This window comes from Nomascus leucogenys, chromosome X (assembly GCF_006542625.1).
Source record: "Nomascus leucogenys isolate Asia chromosome X, Asia_NLE_v1, whole genome shotgun sequence".
Lineage (NCBI taxonomy): Eukaryota > Metazoa > Chordata > Mammalia > Primates > Hylobatidae > Nomascus > Nomascus leucogenys.
In genome coordinates this window covers 15516055-15533860 of record NC_044406.1, presented here as the reverse complement: position 1 = coordinate 15533860, position 17806 = coordinate 15516055, and the positions used below count along the sequence as shown (strand labels likewise).

At 39.1% G+C, this 17806-nt stretch overlaps 1 protein-coding gene across 5 annotated transcripts in view; it reads right to left on the bottom strand.

Moving 5' to 3' along the window:
• The window catches only part of REPS2 (RALBP1 associated Eps domain containing 2), a 202563-nt gene that overhangs the window by 75037 nt on the left and 109720 nt on the right, over positions 1–17806 (bottom strand). For 2 of the 5 annotated variants that reach the window (XM_003261098.4, XM_012500875.2), the window contains exons 9-12: positions 14369–14463; positions 8415–8484; positions 6886–6939; positions 2554–2599 (exon numbers count right to left, since the gene is read on the bottom strand). In XM_003261098.4, coding sequence (XP_003261146.2) covers positions 2554–2599; positions 6886–6939; positions 8415–8484; positions 14369–14463 — 265 coding nt within the window. The remainder of the gene's footprint in view (positions 1–2553; positions 2600–6885; positions 6940–8414; positions 8485–14368; positions 14464–17806) is intronic. The other 3 variants (XM_030806746.1, XM_030806747.1, XM_030806745.1) reach the window with 2 other exon arrangements.

Genomic DNA, 17806 nt, shown 5'->3' with positions numbered 1-17806 from the left:
AGTCTCATTTTTAACCTTCTTACTCAATCTATAGCAAGGCATAATTAACTAGGCAACTTCTGATATTGTAACTCTGGTAATACCATCTTTTTAAAAAGGAACTAAATAACTTGCAAAAGGTCAGATAGAAAGTTACACAGTTCGATTCAAACTCCAATCTCTGTTTCTATATCCCATTTTTAAAATGTTCTCATACTGCCTATGAGTCAGGGGGGGAAATACTTTGGTGATAGCAACTAGAATATTTATTGGAGACCTACTTACTTTCCAAATAAAATTCAACTCCATACACTGCTTAGGAATAGGTTTAAGGACAGGTTCCCAATACGATGATCACAAAAAGGCCCTAAGATGTAGATGTATACATCTGTTGTATTTAGCTTCTCAACTAGCTTCAAGTCAAAGCAGAAAACGACCTTTGAGTCAGAGGTACATCCTAGAGACAAATTAACCTCTGAAAATCTTCTTCGTACTTAGCTATTAGAGTGGCATTTACGAAATTAGAATATATCAGTTACTATTAAACCCCTTCAGTTCTTGACAAAGCTGTTTTTGATACTGTGAGTTTTTATTTTCCTGAATAAGTTTCTCAAGGATTCTTTGTGGTAGTTGAGGGTTCTGTCTGTCTTACAAGGTTGCAACTTTAATAAAGCCACCATAATGGCATGTGACATGTTCTGGGGTGGTCCCTGTAACATAACTGGCAAGACAGGCAAGGCAACGACAGGCAGAAACTAGCAGGGAAGAATGCTCTGGCTCTTTCAACAAGAATCAAAGGGAACCAATACGGAAGGACAAGGTTCTTAAATGGGAACACTTCACTTAAAAAAGACAATTAGAGCCCCTAGCTAGAAATGAAAAGAACTTTCTATGCCACATATAGCTTTAGTGACATCTTTCACTCAAAAAAGAAATAATGTATGTGTAAATAATGTGTATGTATGCACATTGTTAAGCACACAATCCCACAGCGCACATTCATTTTCATTTTATTTTCATATATAACCTGTATGTTTATATCTTCATGTGGAAAGTTACTGAATATAAAATAAGTGAGATTGTATAACCATGACTGCTGCAACCAATTAAAATATAAATGTGCAGGGAGTTAACAAAATGATGAACGCAGTGGTGTTAAAATGGTGATTTTCCCTCTTTCACTTATATTTCTACAAAACTTTATTATTTCAAAAAGGAGGATAAAAATAATTCAATTCTCTTCTTCCCAGTGGGAAGTAATGAAAATAAAATCCTCCAAATTAGACCAAAAGCACAATCTCTGAAAGGATATTATGTAAAATTTAGCCAGACACATTAATAATAGAACATGTGGCTATGAGATTTTATAATTTCACTGGCTTTCAGGGAGAGAGGAAGTCAGCAGAAGCTAAAACTTTGAGGTTCGATTTATGGTTAACATAGTACACATAACAGATTTCTGCAATTCAAAGGCAATTCCTACTGTGAAAGCATATCCCACATCTAGTACAGACTAGTTTGTAAAAGATCCATTCATCCTTTTAAAAAGGATGAGTAAATGTGCTGACCACAGAAAGAATGCTACATCTTTTCTTCCTACCTAAATGAATTACTCTATTGTTTTTAAATATGGATAAATATAAAAATATAGATATCTGTATCTTACATAAACAAGGAAACAAAACCCCAAATTGGAAAATGCAGATATAAACTAAAGGATAACTCTTTGACTTACAAAGAGATGAGGTTCCTTAAATATCAGTATTTCAAGCATATAAAATATGATCAGACTTAAATTTGCTTTTTCAGGATTGTGTCTAGTAGGCAAAGGAGGGAAAAATGTCACTAAGAGCCAAAGCAAAACACAAAACACACACATGGTATCCTTGTTATCCTATCTTACACTGCAGTTCTACCAGTGAAATACAGTACCAATACCATTTCCCTTCCTTAATGGATTAATTCTATTAGTGTCTCTGTATTTCCCCTCTGTGCCTCTTTTCTGAGTCTCACATCAACCACAGCTCTGCCTTACTGGCTTTCTCTCTTGTACTAGCCTCTTAAAAAATGTGAAGCCGAGAGGGGCACCAAGATAGGCTCAAACAGACCATAAACATCGCTTACCTGAAACTGCAAGCTTCACTGAAGTTATCAGAAGCATTTTCTTTCCCTACTATAGATTTTATTACCCAGACTTTTTACTTTTTGGTGTTCACCTTGTCATGATAGCAAATTTTCGTGTTTCTTACCTTACCCATATTTTCCTCTTTCCAAAGCTACTTCCCCCTATTAGTTATCATCTTGCAACAACTGGGTCATCTCACACAATCCACTTCACGTTGAGGGGCCATAGGGCATTAGTGGCCACCTTCTAGCACTAATGACCACAGAAACCAAGGCTCCCAGCATTACTGCATGATCCCATCAGGCCATGCACGAGTGAAATGGCTCATATCCTAAGCTTTACATCTAAAAGAAGAGGAAATCATGGGTTGGGTTTTTGGTTTGTGGTTCTTATTTCTAGGCAGGGGCAGGACACAAAGGGCATTAAAGCAGAAATTAAACGAACACTACCTGGATCTTGGTCTTGCTTTGAGACTGTTGGAATCCTTGGGAGTTGCTGAAACAAAGATATTGCTTGGGTTTCATTTCTGCAGTTAAACAAGTTTATATGCAGCACCTGGGCTAGTACAGAACACATCAACAGGTAAATGTGAGGTAAAAGTGCCCATGTGGAGAACTGGATGGCTCCCACATTTTCATGATTTCCTTGTTTTATTTCAAAATCTAAAGAAACGATTAAAAGGAAAGAAAACCCAGCATATTTTTCCTTTGGTCAGAGCACTATTTGAGAGGCCATTCTCAAATCCAAGTTGATTAATGAAGACATTCCAGTATAAAAAGACAACCCCTTGAAAGGGGTTGTCTTTTTATATAATGATGGATTCACACTTGAGGGTTTCTTGGTCTATCATGATAGTCTAGTAATAGATTTTGAACTAGTCTACCCTGAAGGATGGGAAGAAGTCTAACTACACGTTTAAAAAAAAAATACACTACCAGAGCAGCATGGCCACAAAAAAACAAAGCTCTCACAAGTAAGTGGAAATGAGCTATACAGCTTCTCCTGTAAGAAAATATCCTTGTGTCCCACATGTCTGTGATCAAATCATATAGAGAATTATGAACAAAATCGCTGAATCTTTTCCCAGCCATATGACTTTTCCTCATCAAATTTAAATCATAAACTAACTTGCTCACTGCCAACACCCATACAGCCTTCTTCCCCATCACAAGTTGTGAGGAGTACTTAGAAACATTTACAAAAACATTGATCCTCTTTTTATGCTTTCAATCCTCTATGGAAGACAACTTTAGGAACCAGTAGCTATGCTCAGGTATTAAAAACATTGCAAATTTTTCATTATAAAATGTCATAAAAAATCATAGAAAAGGTGCTAGTAACACAGAACAAGAAGAATGTAATTTCTTTGTCTGCCTGAATTCTTCCAAAAAGAAAATGTCTCACTGCATTATCTCATCCTCTTTTTTTATTTATTTATTTTTTTTTTTTTTTTTTCTTTTTTTTTTATTATTATACTTTAGGTTTTAGGGTACATGTGCACAATGTGCAGGTTTGTTACATATGTATCCATGTGCCATGTTGTTTTGCTGCACCCATTAACTAGTCATTTAGCATTAGGTATATCTCCTAATGCTGCTCATCCTCTTTTACATTGCTCCAAAGATAAAAACCCTCCTTGGTATGAAGCAGCCTGAATTTATGATGATCATTAAAATCCTTGGGTTAGATAACAGGGCAGAGAGGGGAGGTGAAAATCCTCATAAATGCTAACAAGGCACAAAGCAAACTACTGGTCAGCTGCACAAGAATACACTTCTCCCAACCCAAGCATTTTGGCTTGTTGTAGTGAGAACACAGGGATCTTCCAGCTTCAAACAGCTGAAACGCTGCCAGAGTGCAGGAAAGCCTGGAAAGCCCAAGGAGTTTGAGTCCCCTTTTGCCCGTTATCGTGCACCCACACCTGGATATAGACAGAAAAAGACCTCCCTCCCTCCTACAAACCCCAGGCAGGAAAGAAAACGGCCTCAGGAAGCCTCTCTCCCAGCTCAGGAGGCTGCCTTGGGGCTGGGTGGACAGAGTGGACCAGACTCACCGCAGAGCTGGGGAAGCCCTCTGCGCAGGCTGCCTGCAGCTGGCTCCGTGGCCCTCTTCTCCCTCAGGCCCCACTGCTTTCAAGAAATACGTGGGTAGGAGAGGTCCCGGCCATGATAAAATACTGTTCCCCAAACCAGACCATGGTGACTGTTAATTCCTTTGTCAACTGCCATTATCTTTGTCTTTTTGCTGGTAGGGATGGGTGTGGAAGGAGGGGTGAGCCCTGCTGGTGAGAGATAGACAGACAGACAGACAGACAGATGGGGTGAGGGTGTGGATGAGTAGTGGAGAGACAGGACTAGAGACCAGGCCAGGAGTCCTGAGACTAAGGCCCTCCTCCTGGCCATGACACTAACTAGCTGTTACTTCCCTGAACCTCAGTCTCCTCACCTAGAAAACAAAGGCAATAAAAATGCAGTCTCTTTCTCACAGGGACAGATAAGGTGAAAGTACTTTAAAAACTGAATGTACTTTAGAATTGCAAAATATTACTATTGTAGAGTGCATAAATAAAGGCTCCTAATTTTTCAAGCCTGGAAATCTGGTTTCTAAATTTAGTTTCTTCTAGGACAGCAAAGGAGGTGCAGGTGAGAGCAGGTAATGGAAGGACAGAACTGCTCTACCCCAATAAAAACATGGGGTGACAGTTGGCAATGGAGCGGCTGCTAGAATCACCAACAGCAGTCTAAAGACAGCACTGTGAGGGTGAACCAGCTGAAAACACCTCAATATGGGCCACAAACATCAAGAAAAAGACCATCGTTGTGCATGGTGCTCTGTTGAATTAGGTTGGAATGGGATATTGGTTTAAAAAATCTCTTAAGACGCCACTAACATAGACACTCTCAGCAACTACAACAAATGGATCATAGCTTCTCATGTAGCTGGAAAGAGGGAAGAGGAATGCCAACTTCCTAGAACACTCAAGGCATGTCATCTTTCCAGGAAATGGGAATGGAAAGAGGAGCAGGCCTAGAGATTAACCCTCCAAAAGGCAGCAACTGAACTGAGGTCCACATGGCAAGGACAGCCATCCAGAATTCTAAATCACCACCTTGAAACGCTTGTGTCTCCCACTGGGAATCCAAACATTTCCCAGAAAAGGAGGGATTAACTATGTTTAAGATGAGGAACTCCCTCATACCCAGAGAGGGGCAGTAGTGGGAAGAACAAATCAGAAAACACATAGCATGCTGCCGGGCACAATGAGAAATCAATTCTGACATACTTCCCATGCTGTGGCATACCCGACAAGTTTTATTTGGTGATGCCATGTCCTAGTCAATGAAGGAATGTTAAAAATGAGATCTAAAGCTCATGCCCAAGAGGACACGTGATCTTGTGCTAAAATCCCTTAAAAAAAAGGTAGGAAGAGTTATGATCCTCAAAGGCTGTTGGAGAAGCACCAATTTAACACTCCAAATTTAAACAGCTTTTACTAATACTACAACATGAAGTTTACGAAAACTGGAATGCATCCACTTTAGCTCCAGAAATAAGAGCTAGAAAGAACTGACCCCAGGCGTTGGCCTACATTAACAGAGCATTTCACCCAATAAGGAATGAATTCAAATCTGTTTCGAGAGTCAAAATTAAGCTTGGGAATTCCCATCACTTTTGGAGTCATGGTTGATCTATAACCTTCTATTTTGCAGCATCACCTTCCAGAGCTGGTGGTTCCCAAAATAGGCTATGTACCAGAACCAACTGGGGAGCTGCCTAAAAATACAGCTTCTCAGGCTTCCATAATTGAAATTCATCATCCACATTCATTCATATTTATTCTCATTCTCATATTCTCTCTCTCTCTCCTTCCCCCTACTGTATTTTTCTCCCACTCCCCCAACTCCTTCCTCTCCCTCCACCCATTTCTCTTTGAAACGCTGAATGAACTTGACATTTGGGAAATATTGTACCACAGCATAAGCCTCAAGATTATATTGATTCCTCTGTTCCAACGTTCAACAAATAAGCCTAGGATGATAGCTAGCTTATCACAACAAACATGATTGACTTATTAAAAATATGCAAGAAATAAAATAGCAAAAGAGAAAGCAACAACTTCTTTCATATCCTTATAACTAGAGCTCCAAATAGTAATGTCTTCTGTAGCCACTTTGTTTTTTTAACTAGATTCAACTCGGTTCAATAATGGCTCCATCAACAGAGAGCTGTGGACACAGGGGCAGCCATTCTCCATGACTCTACAGACATAGGTCTGACACTCCAAAAACCTGGACAACTTTTCTTTTTCTCCTTGGAATCCACTCCATATATAAGCACATATAGTTGCCTTCCTGGTGGTGAAGCATAATAAAAATATTTGAGATTTCTGCTTTGGAAATGGAAAATACCAACTCTGGGCCTCCAACTGATCTACCCTATAAGTTCCTTACTCTACACAAAACCCAAAATGGCTTGTTGAAATCATCTCAACCTCAGGCCTTCTCAATTTTGCACTTAGTAACAAGACCCTATATTCACATGGAGTGATCCTTCGTGATCCTTTCAGTGAAACTTAAAAACTTGAAAAGATATCACCCTGTTCTCATACCTGAAAAGAGAGAAAGGGTAAAAAGCCAAAAGGTTTCCTTATAATAAAATACAAGACAAATAAATAGAAACAGACACACTATCACAGAGATATCAGTCTTCTACTCACTGACTTGCTGTTTTTTATTTTTAAATAATTATATAGAAAGTATACAAAAATGGTTTTCTCCTACCTGGATCCTCAGACACGTCCTTTGGTAAGGCTTCGTTGATAGTACTTTTCAAAGCTAGTGGTGTTTTGTTTTTTAAGCAACAAGAAAGAGAAAAGAGGAAAAAAAATTAAAACTATAAAATGTTATTTCTGAGGCAAACTGGATTAAAACAAAGAATCGCTAGTCATCACTTACAAAAACAGGTCTCACAAACCTCTAAAAGTTGCTATAGCATTTACTAAAACAATAAAGACCTCCTGGAGTATGGAAATAGGTTCTCCTTCTACAAAGAGCAAAGATGTATTTTCAACTTTCCAGAGAGAGCACCTCAAGCAGATAGGAGGAGTATTACTAGGAAGTATTGGGAGTTTCTCCCTCTTTCATTCCTGACACCCAGACTGATGACATGAGAATCCCTGGGAGTGAAATCCAGGCTTCAATATTTTTACAGTTTGCCCAGTTATTCCACTGTGCAGTTAGGAGAATGGTCAGAGTACATGCTGCTGCAGACAATGTCAAGTTCTACCTGTCTCTCCGAAGCAAGTATTTAAACAGAGAACATGCAATTACTGTCACTTAATGGAAAACTTATTTTTCATGTTTAGCCCCCATACAATGCCTAATCAATGGCAGGCCTCAACAATAAAACCTGAAATAGCTTCACTGATTTTTAGTCCCTTCAAACGAGCCTCTCATTCATGGGTAGTAAATCAATATCAAATAACAGGCAGAATACTGGCTTGAGGCTTAGAAAAAATCTTGGTTCTTGTCCCAAATCTTTTTCTTAATAACTAGGCAAATGATTCATAGTGTCTGAATTTCAGTTTACTCATCTCTAAATTTCAGGTGATAAAACTTACCAGCTTCCATTCAGTTTTGTGAGGACTGAATAAGACAGTATATGAGGAAGGACCTGGTAGATTATAAAGCACTACACAAAGTATAGGAGGTGGGGGAGAGGGTCCCTCCCACACTTCTAGATATTCCCAGGCCAACTCTTCCCTGGGAGTAGCTCTAACACGGAATGCTGTGCTGCACTGCTTCTCAGCTGCCCAGTAAGATAGGAAAATTGTAGCTGGGCTCCATGTCACACTCCCACACTCGCAAAGCCAAGAAACAGATAAACACTAAGGACAGAAGCTCTGTCCAGAAGAGAACTTCCTCATGGATTAGAGCTGTGTGCAAATGTGCATTTACACTGATGTCTGGGATCACATCCGCAAACACAACATGTTAAGTTCTCAATTCGTTCAGCTTCCTGTCATTTCCTAATTGCTACAATCAGATTCCAGTGTAAGGTGTTAAGAGTAGCCTGAGGGTCAGCAATGACTAAAGGGCCAATGAGTTGGAAGACTCTGGACACTCAAGCTCTTGCTACCACTTTGTTAACTATTGTTTTATGACAATGATTTGAACTACTTAATCTATCCAAATGTGCTTACATGCTGAGAACCGCCCTCATACGCTCTAGAAGCCACCATTCCAAGAGGAGTAGATAAGATAACAGAGGTAGAACGTTGGTTAAGGAAGAAAACTCACTCTTTTCCTACCTTGTTTGTCATCACTAGTTACATCCTGGGTAGGGACAGGAAGGTCAGCCATGTCTTTAACAGATGTCTTCTTTGAAAAAGAAAAGTAAATGAATTAAACTGGTTGGAATAGAAATTAAGTGATGCGCACATACGACGAAAAAAGATTTTTTTTTTTTTTTTTTTTTTTGAGACAGTCTCGCTCTGTCGCCCAGGCTGGAGTGCAGTGGTGCGATCTCGGCTCACTGCAAGCTCCACCTCTCGGGTTCATGCCATTCTCCTGCCTCAGCCTCCTGAGCAGCTGGGACTACAGGCGCCTGCCACCACGCCCGGCTAATTTTTTGTATTTTTAGTAGAGATGGGCTTTCACCATGTTAGCCAGGATGGTCTCCATCTCCTGACCTCGTGATCCATCTGCCTCAGCCTCCCAAAGTGCTAGGATTATAGGCGTGAGCCACCACACCTGGCCGAAAATGTCTTAAAAGCTATTATTTCTTGCCAACATTTCCATCTGCAGTAAACCCTGCATTTAATACTATCTTATTTTTTTTAGGTTTCTAGTGAGGTATATGTTAATTTGTATTGAAATTTTACATACACAGAGGAAAAAATGATTCAGATTAAGGCACATGTATTAAATCTGAATTCAGACTGGGATTCAGCCACAGAATTGCATAGCAACTCTTGTCCATTTGGCCAAGAACAAACCTGTTCTTTATGTATTTTTTCACAAACACAAAGAAGTTCTGACAAGTGGCCCCACAATGTGGGTGTTTGCCAAGATTTGTCATGCAGATGGTGTCTAAACCTGATTAAAACAGCCTTCTTGTTGTAGGATAAAAGAATTTTACTGATGAGCAGATTAAAATTTTCTCCTAATGCAAATGGGGGGAAGTCCTTACACTAATATGAATACCCAAATCTATCAAGTATGAATTAGTTTTAAACCGTTTAAAATCTACTTACTGTAAATTTACTTCTTGTAAATTCTCAATTTAACACACATTCTAACTATAGTTAATAACAATGTATGGTATACTTGAAAACTGCTAAGGGAGTTGATCTTAAATGTTCTCACCACACCAAAAAAAGGTAACTATGTGAGAGGTGACAGATATGTTAATTAGCTTGATTGCAGTAATCATTTCACAATATATACATAGATCAAAACATCATAAATATACATTTTTTGTCAATTATACCTCAAAGCTGGAAAAGAATATGCACTCTAAGGCCTATAAGATTAAGTTCAAGAATAATATATATTCACATTTGCTTTATTTATATACACAAACTCTGAAAAGATATGTAAGAATTGAAAGGTGAGTTGGTAGATGGGAGGAAGACTTGTCAACATATGTCTTTTGACACTGTTTATGTTTAAAACATAGTCACAAATCAAATAAAGATAAATTGTAACATTTATCTTGAAGGAAGGAGAGTAAATGCCTGGAGCCATCTGGTGTTCCAAAAAGTTAATTGGTTTACCTCTCAGAACCTAAACAACCCCAGAGAGATAAGCAATACTTTTGTTTTTAAACTGATCTGAAGAAAGAGACCGAAGTATTACTCAGTAGAAAACTGGTCTAAGATTTAACAGTCTTCACTCAGGTAATTCTTTTTTTTTTGAGACAGAGTCCTGCTCTGTTGCCCAGGCTGTAGTGCAGTGGCACAATCTTGGCTTACTGCAACCTCCACCTCCCGGGTTCAAGTGATTCTCCTGCCTCAGCCTCTTGAGTAGCTGGGACTACAGGCATATGCCACCACGCCCGGCTAATGTTTTGTATTTTTAGCAGAGACAGGGTTTCACCGTGTTAGCCAGGATGGTCTCAATCTCCTGACCTCGTGATCCACCCACCTCAGCCTCACATAGTGCTGGGATTTACTCATTAAAACGAAGTATCCAGATATAATTTTCTATTCAAAGTCTACTATCTCCAATAGAACAGACAATGTATCATAACAGTGCATTTCTTTCATTGTCTTTTCCCACCTGCTTTATAAATCAGGCCCCTTTGGAGAATAACATAATTTAGAAGTAGGCAATGTAGATAAAAAGAAATCTCAAAAAATTGTTGAAAGAAATTAAATATCTAAATAAATGGAAAGACATCTCATGTTCATGAGTTGGAAGACGTAATATTGGTACGGTGGCCATACTCTCCAAACTGATCTACAAATTCAATGCAATCTTTTTTTGTCAGAATTTGGCAAGCTTGTCCTAAATTTCATATGGAAATGCAAGGAAGTCAGAATAGCAAAATATTCTTGAAAAAGAAGAAAAAAGTTAAAGGATTCACACTTCTTGATTTCAACACTTACTACAAATCTAAAATTATCAAGATACTGTGGTACTGGCATAGTCATAAACATATAGATCAATAGAATAGAACTGCAAACTCAGAGATAAACCCTTACATCTATGGTCAGTTGATTTCCAACAAGGGTGCAAGACAATTCAATGGGGAAAAAAACATCTTTTCAATAAATGGTGCTGGGATGACTAGAAATCCACATACAAAAAAATAAAGTCGGACCTCTTCCTCAGAACATACACAAAAATTAACTCAAAATTAATCACACACCTCAATGTAAAGGTCTAAAACTATAAAACTCTTAGAAGAGGCCAGGCTCAGTGGTTCACGCCTGTAATCCCAGAACTATGGGAGGCCAAGGTGGGTGGATCACAAGGTCAAGAGATTGAGACCATCCTGGCCAACATGGTGAAACCCCGTCTCTACCAAAAATAGAAAAATTATCTGGGCTTGGTGGCGCACACCTGTAGTCCCAGCTACTCAGGAGGCTGAGGCAGGAGAATTGCTTGAACCCGGAAGGCAGAGGTTGCAATGAGCTGAGATCACACCACTGCACTCTGGCCTGGTGACAGAGCCAGATTCCGTCTCAAAAAACAAAACAAAACAAACAAACAAACAAAACTCTTAGAAGAAAACATGGCAGTAAATCTTTGTGATTTAATATTAGGCAATGGTTTCTTAGATATGATGCCAAAAGCACAAGAACACTTACAATTCAATAGACAAGTAATGCAATTTTAAAATGGACAAAGGACGTAGACACTTGGCCAAAGAAGATATACAAATGACTAATAAGCACACAAAAAGATGCTCAACATCATTAATCATTAGGAAACTCAAATCAAAACCAAAATGAGATACCACTTCATTCCACTAGGGTGTCTAAAATCAAAAAGGCAGACAATAAGTGTTAACAAGGATGTGGGAAAATTGGAACCCTCATACACTGCTAGTGGAAGAATGTAAAATAGTATAGTTGCTTTGGAAAGCAGTTTGGTGGTTCCTCAGAAAGTTATGATACAATCCAACAACTCCACTCCTAGGTATACACTCAAGAGAACCGAAAACACACATCCACACAAAAACTTGTACATCTATGTTCATAGCAGCATTATTTACAAAAGCCAAAAGTGGAAGCAATGCAAATGTCCATCAACTGATGAATGGACAAAATGTAGCATATCCATACAATGCAATATTATTCAGCATTGAAAAGGAATGAAGCACTGATACATGTTATGATCTCAGTGAACCTTGAAAACATTATACTAAGTGAAAGAATGCAGTCACAAAACACTACATACTATATGCTTCCATTTATATGAAATGTCCAGAATAGGCAAATCTAGAGACAGAAAATAGACTAGTGATTATCAGAGGCTGGCAGAGACAGTGGAATAGGAAGTAACTGCTCATGAGTATTGGGTTTCTCTTTGGGCTGATGATGTTTTTCTAAAATTAAACTGTAGTGATGGTGGAACAACTGTTAATATAATAAAAATTACTGAATTGTATACTTTTAAATGGGTATGGTAAGTAAAGTCTCTAACAATAAAGCTGTTTAGAAAAAGAAAGAAATCCAGTAATGTAAGAGACACTCATAAAAAGAAATATACCTGAAATTATCATCTGTAATTCTTAATGGAAATAAGTACATGGCTACAGCTCTGCTTTCTTTAGAAAAAGATGTATCACTAAGCCAATTTCTCATGACCTGAGACCTAAATCAGCTGCAGCTTTGTTCAGAACACAACCACCTATACTGGAGTCATCGATCACAGGGCTGGTTCCAAAATCTAATTAAACTCCATGCATTCACGACAGATTAAAAGACTGGTAGAAAGAACAGTCAGTAATAGCTTAGAAGAACATGAAATATTGAATCATTATTGCAATCTGACCCGTACTTCTTAAATGAACAAACCATCAATAAACCCTATTACTTTGTCCTTGAATTTTGTTTACTGCGTTCATTGTCTAAAACCATAGCATCCTCAAAAATAACAATTTGGTTGGAAAAGAGGGATTTTTTGTTGTTGTTTTGCTTTCTTCTTTGGATAGGGCAAAAAAAAAAAAAGACTAGGTAGTTTTTAATCTCCCCTCCCCAAGGAGGCCACTTAAAGTATACAAAAGTATATAAAACTAGCTGCATATAATATCCACAAAGGTGAATATATGTAACGTCATCCAGGACATTAGAGAGAGAGAGAGAGAGAGAGAGAGAGCAAGCGAGAGAGACTGTGTGTGTGTGTGTGTGTGTGTGTAACAGAGTAAAACAGACATCAGGGTGTGCGTGTGTAACAGATTTTATAGCCATTTTAAAGAGGACCAACTAATAACTTCATCATTTTATGCAAGCAGGGGGAGCCCATCACACACACACACATAGTCAGAGAGCCATAGACTTATCCCTCCTGGCTTGATAAACAAAGCTCTTTAAACACTGCTAGAAGCCCCAAAGTAAACTGAAGGCCATGAAAAGTGGCAAACTATTTTATCTGTCTCTTTGTCATATGCATTCTGCAGAAAAAAAAATTTTAACCAAAATTCTTCAAATGCACATCTGTCATTCCTCCTGAAGTGACTTTTCTTTATGTCTTTTTCCCATGAGTAGAAATCTGAGGAAAGTACCATGGAGGATACAACTCAAAGAAAGAGAAGCAAAATGGCAGAGAGATGTTAGTCAGAGGGGCACTGGAAAGGCAGGCTTGACTGGCTAACAGGGGAGCAGACGGTGCCATCCATAACACATGCTACAGGCATGAGGGCCTCATGTGAGAAAATAAATCATCATGCACAGTCACAAGAAATTAAAGAAATGTCCCTGTTCCCTGCCTTTGACTTCTATCATCTTGCAATGGTTTCAACTAGGGTCAGAGGACTCTAATAGTCTCTGACTATTATGGAGTCTGTGAATAAAGCTCCATTTATTAAACATTTCCAGATCTTTAAAGGAAAGGAACAGCAGGTATCCTAAATTGTCATCATAGTAATCATAATGGTGATGATGATGATAATGACAATGGTGATGACAGCAATAACTATAACAACTCCTATTTATTGATCCATAGCTAACGCTTCCTAAGCACTTAGCTAAGCCCTTCCATCCATGGCCCAACACTGGGGGAATTCTCCAAGTTCCTTCTGGGGATCATCCAAATCAGTCCTCATTTGGTCCAAAAGCTAAAAACCCTGAGGGAGTTCCGAATGTGATTTGGGGCCCTCATATAAAGTTCTCAAACCTCTTCTCAAAACAGTTCTGGTTCAGTATAGCTTATTAATGCCCAACTGATAAAAATACAATTAAAACTGTTTACTAGGGAATTAAAGCTCGGTTAAAGTAAATAACTTGGCTAGAATTTTCTGGCTTAGTTTGGCTACATCTACATTTCACATCTAGAAGGTCTAGAGATTATGTTACTTACTTTACCACATCCAGTTTTAGGGAGAAAAGGGAAAAAAATTATAGATACATCTGGTGTCTAGATCTGAAAGGCTGAGCATCAAAGTATTAATAATTACCAAGTATGAAAAGGAAATGTTATAAAAGCTCATTTTCAAACAAAAAAAAAGTTCATTTTCCAGAATTCATAAAGAACATAGGCTAATGGATTTAACTCCATACACATCCTTATTTATCAGCATATGAAGATTTTTTACCTCCATCCGATTCAAGTCACGAGGTTGTTGATTTGCCGGCAGTGACTCAGAATAAGAATCAAATAATTGACAGTCCCGCTTGGGCTTAGGAAAAGCTAAGAAGAAACAAAAAGAATATATAAGAATATTTCCTATAGCCATAGTAATCAGTGTTTCCCATCAGCTTTTCTGTGCTTGCTAAGTATAACAACAAAACCAGCTAGCTCTGATAGACCACATATGGCATTCATCATGCTGAGGTAGTATTTTCAGTTCTTTATATGGACAACCCAGTACTTCTATTATCCCCATTTCACATGTGATGAAACCGAGAACAGGGCAACTTACTCAAGGTCATACAGCTGATAAATGGAAGAGCAGGGACTTGAACTCTCAGCAGTCTGGCTGAAGGGTATGTGCTCTGAACGCTTCATGTTATAGCATAGTAATTTTCCACAATAACCATCACTATCACAATATGTAAGTCTTAACTATGTTACCAGTGTAGTTTCTAATGTATAGGGACATTAACTAAGGAAATACATCATTTAACTATTGTTGGAAATAGGCAAGATCTTATAATGATGTGCACCCAACATGATTTTACGAAATATTTATCTCCTTGGTTGGCAGGAATGATAAAAATAAGAGCATAAATTCTTGCTGATTTACAACAAAGAAAAAAAGAATCACATTAAGGGTTTCTTTCAATATGTAATAGTGACACTGGCTGTTATTTCCGTAGTTGAGTGAATTCACATGAGGAAAAATCAGGCTACTTGGTAAGCTAATTACTTCACACCAGGCTATGTCTTAGAAGCAGATTCTGCTTCACTACTTTGTCACAAAGTAATTAGGAAAGAAATACCTCAACAGCTAGAAAATTTGTCAATATTCCAAAGAGGAAAAGCAGACTGTGGCAGATAATAAACAGAAGCTACAAATCAAATTTGTCAAAACAAGCTATTAGGAAATAAAATTGTAATGCAAGGTTTAAAAAAATTTGAATCAAATGTGAAAAGTGGATTGGCATTGTTTTTAATCTTTCCCCACCCTCCCACTCCCATCAGGGACTGAAATGCCAATATCCTTCTGCAGTAAAGTACTGGCCATTGGCCAGGCATGGTGGCTCACACCTGTAATGCCAGCACTTTGGGAGGCCAAGGCAGGAGGATTGCTTGAGCCCAGGAGTTTGAGACCAGCCTGGGCAACATAGTGAGACCCTGTCTCATCTGTCTTTGTATCTACCTATCTACCTACCTACGTGTCTATCTAATTTAAATAAACACATACATGCATACACACATCCAGTAAGTAAGGAAGTACTGGTCTGAATATCAGCACCACATGGAGTTGAGTACAAGTACCTTAATTTGTTCATTTGCTTACTCTGGTCTGAATTTCACCAATTTCTCTTTCTAGTCTATCAATCAAGGCTCTGACTGGTATTATATGACTGATGCTTTATCATGAGGGGATCTTCCTGTGAAGAAAGCTAACACTTTCCAAAACTATAAATTTTGTCAATTACCTGCTAAATCTCTCTCCAAGGTGTCCACATCTCTCCATCCCACTGTCGCCTCCCCATTGCAAGCACCCCGCTGCTCCTGACTGGCCAGCTACCACAACTTAGTCTTCTGGTTTCTACCTGTGCCCTTCAAAACCTGTTCTCTGGACAGTAACCTGCATGATCATTTCACATAGCAAATCTGATTGTGTCACTTATCTGCCTAAAATAAGGTGACATTATTGCCCATCATATGTTCCCCACCTTCTTCCTCAGCTTCAACCCAGCCCCTCTACCCCGGTTCTGTGCACGCCAGCCACTGTGGCCTGAAATTCCCACTCCTCCTATGTTCCAAGCCCCCTCTCAGAGCCTCCCCAGCATACCTGCTGTTCCCCCTTCCCAGAACCTAAGCTTCTCTCTTCTTCACCTATGTAGTCCTTAGCTCAGCCTTCACATCTCAGCCCAAACGTTTAAGGAAATCTTCCCTAAGATCATGCACCCTCTTGCTGCGCCTGTACTTCCCCTTCATGGCACGTATCAACTGCCCACAAGTTCATGGGAGTAGGAGCTCTGTTTCATACAGCATTCTGACCACAGTGAACAATGTGGTATCTCTCATGCAGTAAGTACTCCATAGGTATTTTTTTAACAAACTCTATGGCAAAAATTTCTACCAGAACCCACCCAATCACCTATCAAAAGGTGACTTTTTAATTTTTTTTTTTTTTATTTTATTTTTGAAACGGAATCTCACTGTCACCCAGGCTGGAGTGCAGTGACGTTATCTCGGCTCACTGCAACCTCTGCCTCCCAGGTTCAAGCGATTCTCCTGCCTCAGCCACCCAAGTAGCTGGGGACCACAGGTGCATGCCACCACATCTGGCTAATTTTTGTATTTTTTGGTGGAGATGGGGTTTCACCATGCTGCCCAGGCTGGTCTCAAAATCCTGACCTCAATTGATCCTCCTGCCTCAGCCTCCCAGAGTGCTGGGATTACAGGCGTGAGCCATCTCACCCAGCTGAAACTATCAAAAGGAGACTTTTGACGAAACTATCAAAAGGAGACTTTTGACGAAACTATCAAAAGGAGACTTTTGACGAAACTATCAAAAGGAGACTTTTGACGAAACTATCAAAAGGAGACTTTTGACGAAACTATCAAAAGGAGACTTTTGATGAAACTATCAAAAGGCTAGTGGGTAAGCCACCAACTAATACAACTCTGTTCTTGAAGTTTCACTATTAGGGAAAAGGGACTGTTTCCATAATTGCAAGTAAAATGGCATCAGATACAAGTCTTGTTCCATTATTTTAGAAAACAGGCCAGGTGTGGTGGGTGGTTCATGCCTGTAATCCCAGCACTTTGGGAGGCCGAGTGGGTGGATCACTTGAGGCCAGAAGTTTGGGACCATCCTGGTCAACATGGTGAAACCCCATCTCTACTAAAATACAAAAATCTGTCAGGCATGGTAGCAGGCGCCTGTAGTTCCAGCTACTCGAGAGGCTGAGGCAGGAGAATTGCTTGAACCCGGGAGGCGGAGATTGCAGTGAGCCAAGATCATGCCACTGCACTCAAGTCTGGGTGACAGAGCAAGACTCCATCTCAAAAAAAAATTATTTTAGAAAACAAGCTTGTCTAGTTATGAATGCATGAAGATATCAACCAAATTTATACTCTTCACCAATCTTATCAAAAACTGGATTAGATTTTTTAAAGAGTGAATATAGATTAGAAAAAAGTTGGAAACAGGTAAGAGTTAAGTTTTTAAAAAAAAAAAAAAAAAAAAAAAAAAACACTAGGCCGGGCGCGTTGATCAGCACTTTGGGAGGCCGAGGCGGGTGGATCATGAGGTCGGGAGCTCGAGACCATCTTGGCTAACATGGTGAAGCCTCATCTCTACTAAAAATACAAAAAATTAGCCAGGCGTGGTGGCGTGTGCCTGTAGTCCCAG